The sequence below is a fragment of the Thamnophis elegans genome, chromosome 10 (genome assembly GCF_009769535.1).
Source record: "Thamnophis elegans isolate rThaEle1 chromosome 10, rThaEle1.pri, whole genome shotgun sequence".
Taxonomy (NCBI): Eukaryota; Metazoa; Chordata; class Lepidosauria; order Squamata; family Colubridae; genus Thamnophis; species Thamnophis elegans.
In genome coordinates, this window is record NC_045550.1 from 66,127,143 (window position 1) to 66,148,793 (window position 21,651).

At 40.1% G+C, this 21,651-nt stretch overlaps 1 protein-coding gene across 1 annotated transcript in view; it reads left to right on the forward strand.

Moving 5' to 3' along the window:
- The first annotated feature begins 4,293 nt into the window (after positions 1-4,293).
- The window catches only part of LOC116513987 (cytochrome P450 2J2-like), a 29,337-nt gene continuing 11,979 nt past the window's right edge, over positions 4,294-21,651 (forward strand). Inside the window, 2 exon segments of the mRNA XM_032225348.1 lie at positions 4,294-4,464; positions 12,599-12,761. Of these exon segments, the coding sequence (XP_032081239.1) occupies positions 4,294-4,464; positions 12,599-12,761 (334 nt within the window).

Here is a 21,651-nt window from a genome sequence, read left to right on the forward strand (position 1 = left end):
TCTCCTGCTGCTTCTATGTTTCACTGATGGGAAAAGAATGGCAACATGTCTTTTCATACTCTGTCTAATGAGCATTCATACTTTGTGAGCAAGATGTTCTTTTGATCACATAATGCTTATACCATAATGTTGCAGTTTTTCAAGGACAAGGAAGATCAAATTATAATTAGAGAGCTGTAAGTGTTTTGAAATACCTCTCTAAAAAGGATCTCACCATACAAGCTGCCTTATCCATGTGCACAACTGAAAATAACTGATCCATACTACAACCTTAGCAGGAACAATTGCCCAGCTCCGAAGCATCATGAGCCCTATTAGTGCAGTGCTTAGAATACAGTATTGCAGGCAAACTCTGCCCACATCCTGAGTTCAATCCAACAGGCCTCCAGGTTGACTCAGCCTGTTAAGGTAATGATGAATTAGTAGCTGATCAATTGCTGTAAGGTGGTAAATCGAGATGAAGCATTGAGAATGAGTCTGCACTTTAAGAATCTGTTTATATAAGAGAGGCCCTGTGAGGGTGGCTTCTCTCTCCGTGTGTGCTTCTGTGTTATAGTTGAAGACTGATTGTTTGCCTGGTTTTACCTGCGTTTGTGTCTGTGTGTGTGTGTGTGTGTGTGTGTGTGTGTCTGTGCATGTGCACCTTGTATATAAAACACTGTTTGAACTACAAAACCTCTGTATACTTTAATTTTGCTCCTGGGTTTTCTCAAAATAGCAGTCGCACTGTGTGGACACTCTGACACAGCCTTCCAATCTTCGGAGGTTGGTAAAATGAGGAGCCAAATAGTTGGGAGCAATGTGCAAATAATGCTTCTACAATGCAACATCCCCACCCAAATGGTGTAAAGCGCTATGGGTGGCATAGAAGCATAAATGGTACTGTTGTTGCTATCACCTTAGTTTGGGTTAATTATATGTTATTAGTGGGGACCTTGTTTGCCACTAATAACATCTCGCTGTATGGCTACATGTGGCTTACAACAATAAAATCGGGGGAAAGGATTAAATCAATGTAAACCTAACAATAGCAAAGGAAAAAGCAATAAAAATAAATAATGGAATAATAGAGGAAGCCCTCTACATGGGGCTGCCCTTGAAGAGTGTTCGAAGACTTCAGTTAGTCCAGAATGCAGCCGCGCAAGCGATTGTGGATGCACCTAGGTACACCCACATTAAACATATCCTCCGCGAGCTGCACTGGCTTCCCATTGGGCTCCGAACACTCTTCAAAGTGCTAGTCGTTACTTTTAGAGCCCTTCATGGAATCAAACCTGGTTACCTGAGAGACCGCCTCCTGCCAAGTACCTCCCAAAGACCGATTAGATCGCACAGACTAGGCCTTCTGTGGATCCCATCTGCCAGCCAATGTTGGCTGGCGACACCCCGGGGGAGGTCCTTCTCTGTTGCAGCTCTGGCCCTCTGGAACGAGCTCCCCGTTGAGATCCGGACCCTCACTACCTTTCCGGCCTTCCGCAAAGCGACTAAGACCTGGCTGTTCCGGCAGGCCTGGGGCTGTTGAGTTGTCCAGCCCCACTTCAGTTTTGTGACTGTTGTGTAATTTTAAACTGTTGTTTATTTTTTTATATATCCCCCCCCTCCCTTTTATTGTAAGCCGCCCTGAATCTCTTTTGAGAGTGGGCGGCATACAAAATTTAATAAATAAATAAAATAAATAAATAAATATTGTTCTTGTTGTTGTTAGTCGCAAAGTCGTGTCTGACCCATTGAGAACCCATGGAGAATGTTCCTCCAGGCCTTCCTGTCCTCTACCATCCTGCGGAGTCCATTTAAGCTCATGCCTACTGCTTCAGTGTCTCCTAAGAGACAAATTAAAGGCAATACGAGAATAAACTTAAACAAATTGGAAAAATATATTGCACAGAGATAGTTGTACCCGGACAATACACATTTTTAGAGGCTTTTTTAAACAGTTAAGCACTAAGCAGAGTCATCCACTGTGACTCTGGCAGCAACTACCTCAGCCTTTTTCCTTTTATTTTTTTTTTCTTTTCATGATGACAGTGGTGAGGCTCTGCCTCCTCTGCCTCCCCTGACTGCACGTCACTGATTAGATCAAGTCTAGGTCCAAGCCTAAGTATAGGTGAAAACTGCATTGGTTGCTCTTGTGGATGTTCTGCACTGAGACATGGATGGATGGCAAACCTTTTCTTCTTCTTTTAATTCTCTCAACATCATTCCAATCCTTCAAGCATGCTATCATGTTGAAGTCTGCAAATGGCTGGGGGACATGAAGTCTATAGGGAAAATTTAGTTAAAATGAATAAGATACTAAAAATAAATGAAAAGTAATATGTTTTATTGGCACCTAAAGGAACCAATGGTACAGTATGATAAGCTTAGTCAGTACATTTTTCACCCACACCCTCCTAGGTTTTGGTTGACCTTGTTGGGTATGTTGTGTGAACTACGCAGTAGGTTGAAGAAGTTTCAGTATTGAGTAAACAGAAGCAAAATGCAATATTAAGTGAATAGGTATATCGGAAACATTTATTATATTGAATAGCTACTATGTAACTAATTTTATGCCTTTTATGGTGTTGAATCTTAAGATTATAAGGGAATAGCACACAGTTTGTAAGGGTGTGGATGTATCGCCACTTTTGCAACAGGGGCTTCATTGAGCTTTTTCACTCCTTCAGGCAACCGGAAGCTGAAGGCCCTCAAGAAGCTGGTCAGAAAAATGAAGATCTCAATTCTTGCTAGCTGTTCTCCCACACAGGAACATAGACCTGTGGATGAGACAAAGCATGGATGAAGGGGATAATAATCTGCTTTCCAGAGCATATCCCATAATCAAGGAAATCTGAAAAGATTCATAAGAGATGAAATAGATTTCCATGATAATCCTGGTATCTTAGAGACTATTCTCCCTTTTAGTTTGTCTAGTTTGTCCTAGACAGTAGAAACTTTCAAAGGCAAAGTTATACATGCATGAAAAAACTGATCTAATCCTCCCTGTCCACCAACCTATTCCACAGTAATATAGATGGAGTAGAGGGAGGAGGTGTGGACATAGTCTGTGGGAATTCCTTTTCACAAACCAAACACCCATTTCTGTTGTTATTTTTTTTTTGCTACATCTGTCTGTCTGGACAAAAGTTGGGCTAACAGTCTGCAAAACACCCTTCCTTCATGTCCTCCTCAGAGTAATTGGTACTATGGCATTGGACTGCATTTGATTTCTTTTGCTCAGGGACTTACCTCTGGGGAAGATTACTATTCTTTGCACATCAAAGTTTATAGCCTAAGGGTAACTTCAGGCTCTCTTAGTTTTGAAACCAGAAGGAAGAAGGATTCAAACTATTCAAATTTTGATGATCTCAGGGGTGGTAGTGTTGGGAATCTACAAATTATACCCTGCTTTGGAATCATGGATGTAGTACCTATTCCAAAGGGCAGAAATTCTTCTCTTTCAAGGAACTTCCCATCTTTATCTAAAAAGTGTTTTGGGTTGAATTCTTCTGGTGTCTCCCATTGGATCAAGACTCAGCCTTCCATCCTTCCGAGGTGGGTAAAATGAGGACCCAGACTGTGGTAGCAATATGCTGACTCTGTAAACTGCTTGGAGAGGACTGAAAGCCCTATGAAGCGGTATATAAGTCGAACTGCTATTGCTATTGCTATTGCTATTGCTAATTTGATGCTTGGGTCAAAGACAGGTACCGATGAATAACACTTGCTGCAGGATCTATTACAGCAACTCCAAATTATTAGGATGAAGGCTTCCCATGTTTTAGTTGCAAAAGGGTGATCAACTCCAGGGATTCAAAGATGGTTCTCCAAGACTATGAGGACCTGGTGAAGATGTTCCCTTATTTGAAGGGCAAGATGCATGAGGTGTTGTTTTTTTCATGATAATGTCCTAATGATGGCTTTCAAGTGTGTTCATGGAGTAAACAGAATATCTGTGATGCAAAAGATTATATTTTGTATGCAGATAGATTTCCCGGACCTATGGTATTCCATTGTAATATCACTTTGGAGAAAAATGGGTTGCACAATCCCTGATTCTTAAAAAATAATAATTATCTTCCTCTATTATTTTCATGTCACGTGCACAGGAATTAACCTTATTAACCCCAATTTATGTGATAATATCTTGTTGACAAAGTACCAGCACCAATGAGACAGTACTTTAAAAGATATGCTGCTATTGTTTTCTCAACAATGAAATATATCAAACAGGAAGGAAAAAAGGTTATCAGATAAAACGAGACAATTCCCTTCAGATCAACCGGAAAGTCTCAAAAATAAAATCCCAGCAAGAAAATGATGGTGACGTGGATATTTTTGTTTGTTTTGCTGCTTGTTCTGCTGATTCTTTTCTTCCTGAAACAACTCTGGTCCCGAAGACATTTGCCTCCAGGTCCTTTGGCTCTACCTCTCATTGGGACTTTATGGACTTATGGGTTTTTTCTTCGTGAAGATTATTTCCGCAAGGTATTTCATTCTAAATAATCATGCTTTATTTGTAAAATAATCCCCATTGTTGTTATGTTTTGTACCATAACTATAAAGAAATGTCTTAACCCAATAAAATATTCCTGCATGATATGGAATTTAATTGAGCAAGTGATCATGATAACACTTGATTTTCTCATCATGCCAGAATTTTCAAGCCGAAACCTGCTCACTAACACTTCACAGAGCAGGATGTGAAATAATGGGGTTGAATTTTTAGAAGGCAAATTCTAGTTCTATCTTATCAAAAAAAAAAAAAACCCACAAAACTTTATTAATGGAATGAATTCACAAGAGAGTGAATTCACCATAGTTTCCTTCACCATACTCAAATGAGATATTCCACTGTTAAAGATTCTTTATACTATATTCCTGCAATGGACAACTTTCTGGATATGAGTTATGGAATGTAACACCTGCTGTAGATAATGTAGCTTATCTGAGAAGGAAGCAATAGAACAGATGTCAGTACATAGATTTCATATCTGCTTGGTAGACAATTTTACTAATTTTACTACCTCTCCATTTTTGGCACATTCCCCAGCTTCAAAGCTCTTAACAATAGAAGATACGTTATGTCAAGACTCCGACCAACAAACTAAAACAAATCAGAATTCTGACACTTGGCTCCTTCTCAAATACCGTCTTTAATGAGTATATCATATCAGCACAGCTTCAATGGAAAACCAAATCTAAACCTTTCCCGCGGTTTCAGTATAATTAAACTAGGAAATAACACTTGGATCCCCAAGTGTCACAGGTCTCGTTATCCAACTAGATTAATTGGTGAACTCTTCAAACAGTCTTCTACACATCCCCTTCTTTGATCCTCACCCTGTAGTATGCCTCCCTCAGGTCTAGCATTTGTAAAGATCTTTTCTTTTGCTAGATAGGCCAGCATGTATTTCATTAGGGGGAGGGGAGGGGGGGTACATGTTTTCCACACACACACACCATTTATACCCCTAATGTCCATGAATAGTCTCATCGTCCCATCTTTTTTCTCTTTGAACAGTATGGGAATGGCCACTGGGATCTTGCAAGCTGGATGAAGCCTCTGGCTAGGTTTTTATAAAATGGAATGGAATTCTTTATTAGCCAAGTGTGATTGGACACACAAGGAATTGTCTTTGGTGCATATGCGTGAATATAAGGAGAATAAAAAGAGAGGTGAAACCAGAAGCATTGCAGCTGGAACAGCTGGGAAAATAGTGAGCTCCAAGGAGCCTCATGAAATACCCAGCCAGCAAACTGTCATTGGGAGGCCTTTGGGCCAGAACCATGCTGAAGGGATGGTGAAGAAGGACAGGCTTTATTTTGGGACTGGGTATTAGTTCTGGGAACTAAGAAAGAGACCTAATTAAGTGTGGTAAAATATAATATTAAAAACTTGTTAAACTTGAACATGGAGTGTGAGATGTATGAAGAGTTATTTGAAATGTTAAAGGATGCAGGTACAACACTAAAAGGTATAAAAAAAACCAGAAAAATCATTGAAATATATAGAACAGGAAGGAGAGGAACTGACAAAGAGAAACAAAAATGAGAGGCGAGAGGGTAACATGGGTGAAAAAAAGGCTGAAAATAAAAACCAAATAATTAGATAATTCTATTGAGATGTGTAGAGACACAAAAAGAGCAGAGAGGGAAAAAGGAAAATTCTATAAAAAAAGAACAATTCAAAAACAAACAGAGAAACAGTGAGAAGCAAAAAAGAGAACTCCTAGCAGTGGTGGGATTCAGCCAGTCCGCACCTTTCTGGGAGAACTGGTTCTTAACTTTGTAAGAGGTTCAGAGAACCAGTTGTTGGAAGAAATCTTCTCCCCCCCCCCCCCGCTTTACAGGGCTAATCCTGTAAGGAAGGCAGGAAGGAAACATTCTGGTGTTGTTTCTAGCTTAATCTTTATTGCCCTGCTTACAGAAACTGCCTCTCCAGTTAACCCCTATTACATTGTAACAGCTAAGGCAAAGTGCCCATCGACCTGAGTAATGTTGAGTTGGCCATGCCCACACAGTCACATGACCACTAAGCCCTGCCAACCCACCTGGTCATTAGGACAGAGAACTGGTTGGTAAATTATTTGAATCCCACCACTGACTCCTAGGAGGGGTTACTCAAATAATTCAAAGAAGAATGATAGGAAAAATTCTGAAGAAAAGATATAATACATATAAAGGGGGGAAAAAAGAGAAAAGGAAATTTAAGAGTAGGGGATAGAAGGACAAACAGAAAACTGATGAAAAATGGAACATCAAAGAGAGCAAGAGATGAGTTAAGAGAAAATGGCTCGGAAAGGAGGAAGAGAAAGAAGAGATGTATTAATAGAAAATGCAATAGGTTAATACTGTTAAGGATATATAGTTAAAACTAACATTGTTAATTGTGGATAACCAACCTGTTATAGTAAGATTGAATGTGATGATATATGCTACCTATAGAAATTAGAATAACAAGTGGAAAATGAAATGCTACATTTGATACATTTTTTTCTGAAAAGGTGAAAAATGATATTTTCTATGTGTTAAGAAAAATTTAAACTTAAGATGGAAATATGGGAAGAAAATAATGGGCTGAAATTGGAATAGAAATATGATGTAAAACAAATTATAAGAGAGAATGTAAAAGGGAGGAAAACCCAGACGACACTTCGTTTGTAAAAGAATTTTTTAAAAAATTGTAACAAGTTTTTTTTTAAAATTGACAAAAAAGGAGAATAAAATACATTCATCAAGAATAAAATATACAACACCTAGTGATAGTCAAGATTACTAATAAGCTATCAAATCATACTAGGAAGCAATAAATAAAAACTATATAAATTGAAAGATACAAGCAACATGGTTATAGTTATAAGTGGGGAGAGATAGGTGCTAAGAAGGATGAGAAAAATAATAGTAATACAGTCTTAGTAAATAGCTTGACAGTGTTATGGGAATTAGTTGTTTAGCAGAGTGATGGTATTCGGGGAAAAATCTGTCCTTGTGTCTAATTGTTCTGATGTGCAGTGCTCTATAGCGTCATTTTGAGGGTAGACATTGAAACAATTTATGTCCAGGATGTGAGGGGTCTGTTGTTATTTTCACCGCCCTCTTTTTGACTAGTGCAATATACAGGTCTTCGATGGAAGGCAGATTGGTAGCAATTGTTTTTTCTGCAGTTCTAATTATCCTTTGAAGGATATGTTTGTTTTGTAGGGTTGCAGAACCAAATCAGACAGTTATGGAGGTGCAGATGACACACTCAATAATTCCTCCGTAGAACATTTAAGGGAGTACATTTATCAATGAATTCCCATAGCTTCTTCATGTCCTTTGGGGTCACGACAGGGGTGGGTTTCAAGCGGTTCGCGGCGGTCCCTGTGAACCAGTTGGTCGCCGAACCCGGAAGTAAGTAACTTCCAGGAACGGCGAAGGGCGCGCCCGCCCGCCCGCGGTCCTTACCCAGTTTTGACGAGTTTGGCGCTTCCACACATGCGCAGGACGCATACAGTGCCTGCGTGATCGTCCAGGAGCAGCTGGAGCGTCGCGCAGATGCTAGTACGCATGTGTGCACCGCACGCGTGCACGAGGACGCCACCGGCCCCGTTCCAACCTAACCGGTTGGAACGGGGCGAGAAACCCACCCCTGGGTCACGAAGTACATTTTTGGTTTAGGGAGCTTGGTAGGACCTCAATCACATAGTCGGGGGAGGGCAGTGGACGGAGGGGTAGCACATAACATTCGCTAGCACGTCAGACCCCGCTGGGTCTTGGTATACTTTGGGGATTAGCTGGGTTCCTGGCGGTTGCTCCGAATGGCTTTAAGGAGCTCGTTTCCACCTGATGCTAGACAGCTTCTCCTTTCTGGCTGCCTTGAGGAGGGAGAGGGCCCCTTCCTAGACCCATTTGTCTTTCTTCGCCCTTCCCACCAGATCATCGGGCCCCACTCATCGAACCAGGACAGTCCCAGAATCACTGCCTCTGTCATCTTTGTGACTATTATGTGAGGGGAGAGCTATATCTATTGGAAAATTGTAGGTAATAGGCCCAGGAGAGAGCTTGCAGGCCTCACTGAACCAAAGTTTAAAATAACATAATTGCAAAATGTACCAGAGATATTTCTATGTCCTGACTCGTGTGCTGCATTTTTTGCAAAGTAGGTGATTGTATGGATATATTTAGAGCAGGAAGAATGAGATGGTGGGAAATGAGGAACTGAAAGTAAGAAATGGCTGAGAGCTTCAAATGTACACAGGTGTTTACAGAAAGTGACGGTCAGTAAGAAAGTAAGAAAGAACAAGGAAGGGAAACGATGGAATGTGTATGTCAGTAAAAAAGAAGGTTTAAGAAATGTGACCTGAGATGATAATGGCGTCCTTTGCCCAATAGCAGTCCTTGTAGAACCTGTTATCTGTCATTAAGCCATTGGATTGCAATGGTTTAATAATGTAAATTTTGTTGTGAAATTGCATTGCTGTGTTGGCTATTCATGTTCCAAATTGCTAATGAAATAAAACTCTGCTCTTAAAGTAAGATTTATTGCTTGTAGTTTCCCTTTCTTTTTTTAATTAGAATATTTTTATGACAATTACAAATCAAATGATCTCTCAATGTTGGCCCATCTAGCTGCACCGGCTCAGCGAGATTTGCTTGAAATTCATGGCTTGGGGAAGTCGCTTTCCTTTGATCCCTACCTTCAGCACTATTGATAGACTAATTAGGCACGTGGTACAGCCTGGTGTTACAACCTCTGCATTTTTGGCACATTCCCCAGCATCAAAGCTCTTAGCAATATAAGATATGTTATGTCAAGACGCCAACTGACAAACTAAAAAAAAAAGAACTCTGAGACTTGGCTCCTTCTCAAATATCTTCTTTAATGAGTATGTCATATTAACACAGCTTTAATGGAAAACCAAATCTAAATCTTTCCCGTGGTTTCAGTATAATGAAACTAGGAAATAACCTCATCCCCAAGTGTCAATGGTCTCATTGGCCAACTGGAATAATTGGTGGACTCTTCAGGCATTCCTTCCACAATTTTGCAATACATATGACCTTGGTTCCCATGAGAAAGCTCTTTGTTGTGCCTAGAAAAGTCATTCTTCTTCTGGATTCCAATATTTCATCAAGGAATCAGATGTAAAAGAATCATACAACTGAAGGTCAAGGTTATAAAACCAGAAAAGCTGATGGGACTGACTAAGTCCGCCTGCACCAGGAAAGTGGGGGATACTGTGGATCTCGTCAGTCAAGGAATTTCTGCTGGAAATATCCACGAGAAGAGACTTCTCTGCAGTAGCTTCTGCCCTCTGGAACATCCTACCCACTGAGATTGCTTCACATGCTCCTTACTTTTAGAAGAGCTTTAAGACCTGGCTCTGTCAGATGGCTTTGGGTCCAATGCAGGGATGAAGTTCAGCAGGTTCTGACAGATTCTGGACAACCAGTAGCCAAAATTTTGAGTAGTTCACAGAACTGCCAAATACCACCTCTGGCTTGCCCTGCCCCCATCTATTTTCTGCCTCCCGAGTCCCAGCTGATCAGGAGGGAATGGAGATTTTGCAGTGTCCTTCCCCTGGAGTGGGGTAGGAATTGAGATTTTGCAGTATCCTTCCTCTGGAGTGGGGAGGGAATGGAGATTTTGCAGTACCCTTCCCCCAAAGTGGGAAGGGAATGGAGATTTTGCAGTATCCTTCCCCCAGAGTGGGAAGGGAATGGAGATTTTGCAGTACCCTTCCCCCATAGTGGGGAGGGAATGGAGATTTTGCAGTACCCTTCCCCCAGAGTGGGAAGGGAATGGAGATTTTGCAGTACCCTTCCCCCAGAGTGGGAAGGGAATGGAGATTTTGCAGTATCCTTCCTTCCCATGCCCACCAAGCCACAGCCAGAGAACTGGTAGTAAAAAAACCTTGAATTTCACCACTGGTCCAATGGGGGACTATTTAAAAGCTAACCCCAACTCCCCCACCCCTGTGTGTCTGGATCCCTCCTTTACCATGCTAATGATTTTATTTTATTGTATCTGTTTTGTTACTTTATAATTGATTAATTTTATATTTTAAATACTTTAATACTCTCCAGCTTTTTAACATCTTTCTCTGGAACCTGTAGAATTGGCTCTGCCCACACAGTTAGGCTCTACTGAGCAAACTGCAGCACTGAGAGCAGTGCAGATTGACCAGGTTGCATTTCTCCTCTGTTGAAGATGACATTTGTTTCCAGCAGTTTCGTAAGGCTCCCTATAGACTGTAATAGTGTAACTAGACTCTTGGATTCGGGTTTGACTATTGACTGACAAGGCTATCCTCCACACTAACAGAATAACAGAATTGGAAGTAACTTTGGAGGTCTTCTAGTCCATACAAACTAATTTGTAAAAATTGATCACCTTCCTTGTAATATATGATTCATGCAGGTAGGTTGTCAAGTGCCATAGATCCCTGTTGTGGCCCAGCAGGAGCCGTTAGAGCTGCAAACAGACTCCGACAGTGAGGGGCCTTATGAGTCGGCTCTGGAAGATGTGGAGGACCCTGGACAGGGTTCCGACTCTGAGCAGGGTGCAGAGAGGCTGGTTGGCCACCAGGAGGCGCCTGAGGCATGGAGCAGCGGTGAAAGGGAAAGGGAGTGTGCTCCTGACGTCAGGCCTTGGAGCAGTGGCAAGGAGACAAGGTAGTTGGTTATGGATGCCTGGCAACGACAATCAGATCGACGTAAAGAACAGCTACGCAGATACAAAAAATAATTGGACCCAGGTGGTTGTAATTAGGCTCCTCTCAAGATAGTATTTAAGGAGAGATTCTGGGAGGAATCTGGTTGCAGGATTCAACTTAATTATCAACACTGGAGAAGCTGTTATCCTTATCTGTCAAAGTCTGCCAAAGTTCTTTATTTGTTCGCTGTGTTTGGGCTTTCAGCCACCAAGATTTATGTTTCCTGCTAATAAAGTGTTGTGGCATTCCAGCTAAGCTTGTCTCGAAATTTGTTACTGGATGGAGGAGCGGGTCAGAAACAGATCCCTATCAGGATGCTGCCATTCTGGTGGGGAGGGGGCCTGGGTGCATTCTTTAGTTAATTGCCTTTTCCCTGGTCACTATCTATCCTGTACTTTTATTTACCTTCGTGAGAATGCAAGAGGGGAGGGCCGTCTTGTCTCAATTCCGAAGCCTCCAGCAAGAGAAGCCTGAGAACAGCTTCTTATCACTGAGATAAGACTGAGGGGAGAGGTTTCTAACTACTTTATCTTAACTAAATTGCATGGGAATCTTCAGACTCTGCTTCCATTGTCCTGCAATCCCTTCCTTTCAATGAAAGGTTCCTTTAGAAATGCTAATTGTTTCAAGAGTTCTATTTTCTTGAACGAAAAGGAGATGTTCTCACCTAGGCTTCCTGGTCCTGAAAAAAAAAACCTTTTATTAAACAAATCTGAATTCCTCTCATTCACCTTCAGCAAAAGCCTGGTAACCAGTCTTTCAAAGGTGAATTTATTACCACAGATCTTATCTAGATTGGAGAGCTACCATGTAAATATTTTCCAAACACAGTGCTGTGCAAGAAAAGACTTGTCAGAGTCTCTGAGATTCACAGACAGATCTTCACACTCCTGAAATGAATGAATAACGAATGAATGGTTTCTTGCAAAAACCCACTTCCATTTCGTCCCTCTTTTATTTCCTATGAGAAAGGCCATTCACCATTTACTTATGGCTTTACTCCTAAGTCAACTCTGTTGTTTTCTTCTGGCAGCTCTGCCCATGCACACACAGAGAACAGGCGCCAGCTGTTCCGCTGCCTCACTGCTGTCTAGCTCTGAAGGCAGCTGAGAACTGCCAGATGGCCTTGGCCCCATCTCTGCCTCTGATGCAGAGCCCTCGTCTGAGCCTTCCCCAGTCTCCAGGACAGGCCCATGTTGCTCCCCAACCTCCTCATTGTCCCACTCTGCTGCCAGCCTCACTGGCCACTGGCTGGCCACAACAGGAGAGGCAGGCCCTTACAAATTCTAAAGAACAAAGAATTGCATACGGTGAAACGTCTTTTGAATTGAGGATTTAGGAAAGACTATAGGAGGGTGTATTAACTGAAATAACCTGTTTTATTTGATTGTGACTTTTCTCAACTTTGATTCACTTGGCAGCATGTAAAACAATATGGAAATATATATTCCATGTGGTTTGGACGTCAACTTGCCGTAGTGCTGTCTGGATTCAAAGCTGTGAAAGAAGGATTGAACAGCTTCCCAGAAGAATTATCTAATAGACTAGAGGATCCTTTCTTCACTTCTTTAGCGAAAAAAAGGGGTAAGTGCAAGTAGTAATAAATTGTATATAAAATCCCAGATTGGGAGCTTTACTACCAGGCTACACTCTCTTGGGTGAAAGAATGGATAAATCCTAGACATAGGAGATTACTATTGTTGGAGGGTCATGATCTTCAACTGGGATGGCATGCTTTTCTGTGGTATGGAAAGAACAAAATACATAGATATTTACGAAGATGCTGTGTAAGAAATGTTTTATTTCTACTTTGGAAAAAGGTTAGGGCAAAAAAATTACATGAAAATACCAGTCTGGCTTTCAACAATGGAAGCACTGATATACCCAAATGTTGTAAACTTGGGAAAAATTGTTATGCATAAAGATATTTTAAATGAGAAAGAGGAATTAAAAACTAAATAGAAATTACAAAATCAAAGGGTGAACCTTGCATGGTGGCCTCATTTGCAAATAGCAATAGCAATAGCAGGGCTTTCAACCCTCTCTAAGCGGTTTACAGAGTCAAAATATTGCCCCCACAGTCTGGGTCCTCATTTTACCCACCTCGGAAGGATGGAAGGCTGAGTCAACCTTGAGCCGGTGAGATTTGAACCGCCGAACTGCAGCTAACAGTCAGCTAAAGTGGCCTGCAGTACTGCACTCTAACCACTGCGCCACCTCGGCTTTTACCATACAATCGAGAGATGAGAAAGATATAAAAACAGATGGTTTTTATAAAGAGCCATCAACACTTGATCAGATACTATTAGGAATGGATGAAAAGTTAATATAGAAAATACATATCTATTTATTAAGCTTTAAAATGGAAGATAAACAAGTGAAAGAAACAATTATAGTATTGGCATATATTTTTTTGGATATACTATAGAATTATAGAACTTACATATAAATATAAAAAAGCATTCCCTTTGTCCTGGAGTTTTCTGATCATCCTCAAGAACCAAAAGATTTAGGCACAAACATTCAAAGAAGCTATTTTGACACAGGGCACTGATTATTTCATAGCACTGTAACTTAAACTTTCACATCATGAAAAAAGCAGAAACTTTCACCATCCAATGCCTTGTGCTGCTCATAAAAGTGGCATGCTTGATTCCCCAGGTAATATGTTAATTTTTTTAAGCTTTTTTCCCTATTCTTCCTTCATTGCTACAAAGCCCTTTCATCTCCTCTCCTTCTTTTATCACCTGATAAAAGGAAGGAACATTCATGTCTTCTTAAGTGGAGGGAGATAATTTTAATTGAAATGTCTTCTACATTTTATGATTGACATGCGATTTGTAGTGAATTTCAAATTTAAGAAATTAGTTCCTTAAGGATTACAAACCCTGAACAGCCCACCCCGGTGGTGATGCTGTCTATCCCACATTTTTCTAGTTTACCAAGAAGTAGGTTGTTGAGTGTCTTGCTGAAATCTTAAGTATACGATGTCCACAGCATTTTATTTATTTATTTTATTAATAAAATTTATATGCCGCCCAATCCCGAAGGACTCCGGGTGGCTTACAAAAAGAAAAGGAAGGAAGAAATAATAAAAAAAGACAAATTTAAAATCACAACACATGCATTCGTTCTAGTCGGGGCTGGATCTCAACAATGAGATCAACAGCCCCAGGCCTGCCGGAATAGACAGGTTTTAACAGCTTTCCTGAAGGCCATGAGAGTGGGTAAGGTCTGGATCTCTGGGGATAGTTCATTCCAAAGGGTCAGAGCAGCCACAGAGAAGGGTCTCCTCCGGGGAGCCGCCAATCGACATTGTCTGGCTGACGGCATCTGAAGGAGGCCCAATCTGTGGGATCTCACCGGCCGCTGGGAAGTATGTGGCAGTAGGTGGTCTTGCAGATATGCTGGCACTAAGCCATGTAGGGCTTTAAAGGTAATAACCAACACCTTGAATTGCGTCCGGAGACCAATTGGTAGCCAGTGCAGCTCGTGGAGGACAGGTGTAATGTGGTGTACCTCGGTACACCCAATATCGCTCGCGCGGCCACATTCTGGACTAGCTGCAGTCTCCAAACGCTTTTCAAGAGTAGCCCCATGTAGAGCTCTTTGCAATAATCCAGCCTTGAGGTGACAAGGGCGTGAGTAACTGTTTGAAGTGCCTCCCGATCCAAATAGGGCCGCAATTGGTGCACCAGGTGAACCTGGGCAAAGGCCCCCCTGGTCACAGCCGACAGATGGAGTTCCAGTGTCAGCTGCGAATCCAGGAGGACCCGCAAATTGCGGGCCCTCTCTGAGGGGTGTAAATTTTCACCCCCCAGGATTAAGGATGGACTGTCTAGGCTGTCCTTCGGGGGCAACATCCAAAGCCACTCAGTCTTATTGGGATTGAGTACAAGTTTGTTCACCCCCATGCAGATCCTGACAGCTTCCAGGCATCGGCACATTACGTCAGCCGCTACACTGAGGTGGCACGGGGCAGAAAGCTACAGTTGTGTATCATCTGCATATTGATGGCTGATCTATTAATTTTGTCATTTGGCAAAGAATGAAATAAGATTGATTTGGCATGAACTGTTTTAACAAACCCATGCTGGCTACTACTTATAACTTTATTTGATTCTACTTGTTCACAGATCTGGTTTTTTATTTTATTTTTTCCAGTATTTTAACAGGCATTAATGTTAGGCTGCGGTTTCCCAAGTGTGTTTTTTTAATTTCCCTTTTTTGAAAATAGGAACCTGTTGTGGCCCAGCAGGAGCCGTTGGAGCTGCAAACAGAGTCCAACAGCGAGGGGCCTTATGAGTCGGCTCTGGAAGAGGTGGAGGACCCTGGACAGGGTTCCAACTCCGAGCAAGGCGCAGAGAGGCTGGTTGGCCACCAGGAGGTGCCTGAGGCATGGAGCAGCGTTGAGAGCCGAAGGGAGTGTGCTCATGATGTCAGGCCTTGGAATAGTGATGAGGAGACAAGGGAGGTGGTCCTGGATGCCCGGCAACGCCGGGCAGATTGACAGAGAAAACAGCTACGCAGTTACAAAAGATAATTAGACTCAGCTGGTTGTAATTAGGCTCCTCTCAAGATTGTATTTAAGGAGGGACTCCGGGAGGAGTCTGATTTGCAGGATTCAACTTCATTCTTAATGCTGGAGAAGCTGTAATCTGTCTCTGTCGAAGTCTGAGTTGCTGCCAAGGTTCTTATTTGTTTGTTATGCTTGGGCTTTCAGCCACCGAGATTTGTTCCTGCTAATAAAGTGCTATAGAATTCCAGTTAAGCTTGTCTCATTACTGGATGGAGGACAGGGTCAGAACAGGAACCACATTAGCTCTTTTCCAACTCTTTTCCAACTCTCTGATATTTCCCGTTGCTCCAGGATTTTTGAAAGATGTGGTTAAATGGTTCTGAGAGAATATCTGCCAGCTCCATCAGAATTCTGGGATGTAATCCATATAATCATAGTGATTTATATCCATCAAGATCAGACAGGTGTTCTCTTACAATTTTCTTGTTTATTTTAATTTTTATTTCTAGTCTGTCTTTTACAGTTATGTTTTTGGTGGGTTGAGCTATAGTTTCTTTTTGGGTGAAGGCCAATGCAAAGAATGAGTTAAGCAGCTCTGCTTTCTCTCTGCTGCCTGTTACTTCCTTGCTGTCTTCTCTCTTTAGTGGATCGACTGTTTCCTTGAATTTTTTCTTGTTTTTTTATATGGTGAAAGAAACTTATTTTGTTATCTTTGGCTTCTGTTGCAAGTTTTTGTTCATTCTGAGTCTTTGCTTTCCTGATTTCATCTTTGCAGATTCAGGTTGTCTTCTGATATCCTGCCTTAGTTATGTGTCCCTCTTTCCATTTTTTATACTTATCATGTTTCTCCTTCAGTTTATCAGAGAGGTCTTTGTGTAACCAAACTGTTTCTTCTTGGATTTCTTGTTTTTCTTTTTCAGCACTTTGTGTTGGACTAGGCTTTTATGATCATATTTTTCAGAGTTTTCCATACTTCTTGAGTTGTTTAGGATATTTATCCATGGAATTTTTCAAAGGCTCTCTCTGAGTTTGTTAAAATCAACTCTTTTAAAGTTTAAGGCACTGGTTGGATTATATTCTATTACTTGTGTTTGCATTATATTGAATTGTAATATGACCTGGTCAGTCTTGCCCAAGATTCCAGCAACTTCAATTCCTTCTCTCTTTTTAAATTTTTTATTTTATTTTTAAGCAAACATAAACAAACAAGACATGTAACATAAAAACATATTCAATTACGTACAGTGCGTTGATTGGTTACAAGGTTTAGGTGCGTCCATTCCATAGTCATCACTTAAATTTTATCTAGTTACATATTGTCAATCAAATATACTTGTATACTTTATTGTTATAATCCTTCATTTGTTTGATTATCACTATTGTTTCTTCATTTTAAACACAGTATTCTAAATATGAATTCATTTATATTATAATAATTCATTATATCATCTTCATTGTATCCAATAATAAAGTATATTTAATATCCTATTCTAAGTCATTCTATTATTTTAGTATTGGCATTCTCTAATAATTTCCAATTCCATGTTTTTTCCATTATTAGATTATCATCAATCTAATATATATGTATACAATTATTATGATTATTAATTATTCATTGAGTATAGCTATTATTTTTTTAATTTTTTTTTACTTTTATTTTATTTTTTTACTTTTTTAAAAATATATTTTTATTTCGATTTCATAACATACAATCACATGTATACTATACAGAGCCAATATCATATAGTATTAAATAGTGATTACATCAGTTCCTCTTGTCCTCAACGCCCCAAAAAGATTAACACCCATTATTAGCTTTTCTACTCTCCCTACACCTCTTTCTTCTACCTCTCTCTTATTTCCTATCTTCCCTCCCTCTTCCTTTCCTACTCTATTTCCCCTTCCTTTCTCCTTCTTCTCTCTCTACATTCCACTCCTCCTTATCCTCAACCTCCTCATCTTCTCCCCTTACCCTCTCTCCTATCCCTCCCTTCCCAGTTTTCTTCTCCCTTCTGCTTCCCACTCTTCCTTTTGTTGGTGTATTTCCACTTCCATACTACTCTATTTCCTCTTCTTTTCTCTTTTTACTCTCTTCCCTTACCACTCCTCCTTATACACCTCATCTTCCCCCTTCCCCCTCTCTCCTATCCTTCTCTTCCTATCTTCTTCTCTCCTCTACTTCCAACTCTTCTATATCCTGACTTCCCTCCATCATTTTCTACTCTACTTCCCCTTCCTTTCTCCATCTCTTCTCTCCCTTTACCACTCCTCCTTATACACCTCATCTTCCCCCTTCACCCTCCCTCCTATCCCTCTCTTCCTATCTTTCTTCTCTCCTCTACTTCCCACTCTTCCTCTGATTCACTTAATGTGTTTCGGCATCTGAGCAAAATCCCTGTTGTGTTGATGGTATTTATAATTCCATTTCATTATACTTAAAAAAGAAAAAAATAGTATACATGTACAATCATCCAACATCCCCACTCCAGCTTAGTAAACTCCACTCCCTCCCACCCTCCCCCCAAGCCTCTAACCTTCCCCCACCCTGACTTCCCAGAACCAATGCAAGGTATAAATCTTTAACAAAAACAGTTTAAGATATACTTAAGAGAAAACGTAGAAAGTTAATAACATCTTTGAATTCATATTAGCTCCTCCTTGCTAGGCTAACTATAAATAATTTGTATCATTTCTGATCTTAGTCATAAACTATCTGAAATTTCCTAGACCCATATTTATTTTGAATATAGTCAGTCCATTTTTCCCAGTCTGGTTTATATCTCTCATTTGAGTTATCCTTGAGATATGCAACTATTTTAGCCGTCTCTGCTAAGTTTGTGATCTTCAATATCCATTCCTAACTAGTAAACAAATCTTATTTCTTCCAATATTGCGCCACCAACAATCTAGCTGCAGTTATCAAATGCAAAATCAAGTTGATCTCTACTGCTGTAGAGTCAGTAGTTATACATAACAAGGAATAGGTGGATTTTTTTTGAGAGAGAGCATTTTACATAATCCATCATATTTGTGTCCAGAATACCTCAACCTTTTTATAAATCTACCATGTAATTAATATTAATGTTTTTTCCCAACCCGTAGCAAGGCATTCCCCAGAGCATGACCTTTAACGTTCTCATCCACCTCTTTATTATACAGCAAACAAACAGCCATATACCAAATCAAACCCTTCAATACTGAGCACTCCATTTCCTACTTAATTAATCCAACCACTTAACATTCCATATTAGGGATTTAGTTACCATCCTTAGCCCCCTGAAACTTTTTAATAGCCATCTGAACATCTTGAAATTTAACCTTTGGCCTAGCTCCTCCCTCTGTTTCTGATGTAACACCTGTATGCTCCTGAGCAATGGCTTGTGTACATTGCTTTTTTAATTCCTGTTCCATTCGCCTGGTAACCACATGGTTTTGTCTTTGTTCTTTAGCATCTTGTACCTCTGAAAGAACAAGTTGATCCTCCCTTGTTAAAACTTGAGTGGCTTGCATTCCATCATATCCTTCTCTTTGTCTAGTTCTAGAGGAAGAGGGTTGTCCACCCATCAGTACGTTGGTGTAGAAATCTTGGGCTTTCCATACTGTATTGAGGCGATGTCTTTTTCCAAGATAGCTAAATGTGATGCCGGTTGGTACGTCCCATCTAAACTGTATCTGGCGATTTTTGAGCTCTTCCACTAGAAAGGCATAATCTTTCCTCGATCTCAGCATTTTAGGTGGTATCTCCTTCAAGACAGTCACCTCCCGACCCAGGATTTGAAGCTTATTTTTGTAGGATTCCTGTAATATCGTATTTCTCGCATTTCTAGTGGTGAAGTAGACCACTATATCTCTTGGCAATTGTTTTTCTTTTGAAAGCGAGGAATTAACTCGATAAACCTTTTCGATTTGCCAGTCAAGATTCCCTCCCACCATCAGTTGAAGGCTTCAGAGAGAGTCTGTTTCAGGTTCTCTTGTGTACTTTCAGGAAGACCCCTTATCCTTAAAGCCAATTCCATTTGCCTATACTGTAGCATTAGGATTTCATTGTCTGTATCGCTAACCTTTTGCTGGACCGCCTCCAGTTTCGTTGCCAATTTCGTATTAGTGTCACTAAGTTCCTCTAACTTTTCTTCAAGGTCCTGTACATAGCCAAATATTAAGTTTATAACCGTCACAAAGTCACTCCTAATCATTTGGTTATATGTCATAAGTTTTTCATACATCTGTTTGTTAGAAGCAGCTATCTCTTGTTTAAATGTTTTTCCCATCATAACAGCATGAGTTTGTAATGCATCGATTAATTCCTTCTGCAGATTTGCCTTGTCAGGGGGTCCCCTGCAGATGTAGAAGGGAGTGATGATTGTACTTTAGCAGAAGGCGCTGGTGAATTTCTGGCACTTTTCGATGTGGGGGGAGGAGGGGGGAGGAATCTTTGCTTAGAAGCCATCTCGAACTTAATCTTCTTTAGTCAGTTAAAAAGTCCAGGAAGTCCAATTATACAGCAGTTGCTATTTGTTTTGAAAATAAATCTCTTCTTGACAGTAAATCACTTTTAGGCTTCGCAGAAGCTCTACCTGAGGCACGTCCCTCCCGCACAGCTCAGCGCCATTTTTATAGAACTTTCAGCAAGTAATCAGCAGAAGGAATTCTTTACAATGGAGCTAAAAAGATTAATACATACAATTAAGAAGCTCACAAGTATTGGTTCAGCTCGGCTTGAAGTCCATAATAAATCATTGTGCTGAGAATGCAACAAAAGGCAGAATAAATCCTGCCACGGAGCTGCCATGCTACAGCCGGTGTTTCTGACTTTCTTCCCGGCATTTGTGCTGAAAAAGCTAGTTGGAAAACTTCCAATGCATAGCTGCTCATCTCTCTCTTCTAAGCCCGAAGGGAGGATAGATAAACTGCTAAACAGCTTGATAGATTGCTGTTTAGACAGATTAACGATGCCAAGATTCCAGAGTTGTTAGAAATAATAACTCTCTGTCAGGCCCTGTCCACTGGAAGCCCCTGAGTATAGGTATTATTACATCCTTTTTATATGAAGCATACTAAATTTAAAGTAAATTTATAGTATGATGTTTCATTACATCATTCTGAAATCATCCAATGATATTACATCTTTGTATTCTATTCTATATAAAATTGTTTATCTTTTATAAAAAGGCTTTTCAACATCTCCAAAGTCTCACTTGCAATTTTATATAAAATTTCATTTTATCAATCTAGTATATATAAATGCATTATTATCATTGTTAATCATTTATTTGACTATAATTATTATTACTTTGTCTTATACATAATACTTAGTTAAACTTAGTTTAACTAAGTTTAACTTAATTTTATTGTGACATTTCATTTCATCATCCTGTATCCTTCCAGTAGTAGTGCAGTCCAATATCTCTTGCCATTTGTAGAATCTGTATTCTAAGTGTTTTCTTGATAAGTCTTATGTGGACTTCTATTAAGAACTTGTTGTTCATTACATGTCTTACAGAGAGTTGGAGCACTCCATCTGTTTCTTCCATCAACTTGCCTTTAGTTATCACTGGTGCTTCTGCCAAAAGTACTCTCATTGTTTCTGCCAAATTTTCTCCCCTTTCTTCATCTATATATTGAAGTTTGAGATAGAGTTTCAGTTCGTCGATCTCTCCTTTCAGTTTTTCACACATATCATTTCCCTCTACTCTCAGTTTGCTGTTAGTGTCAACAATTTTCTTATCACTTTGTTCATATTTCTCTGCAGTTTTTTGAACTCTGTCCTCAAGTTTCATCATTGTTTTGTAAATATTCTCAACTTTTCCCTCCATTCTTTCTGTATTTTGTTCTATAATCTCAAGTCTCTTATCAATTCTCTCTGTGGTTATTAAACTTTTTGAATTTCTAGCATAATTATTTGTAATGTTAATTCCTTTTCTTCTTCATGTTGCACCATTTTTCCAGGTTGTAAAC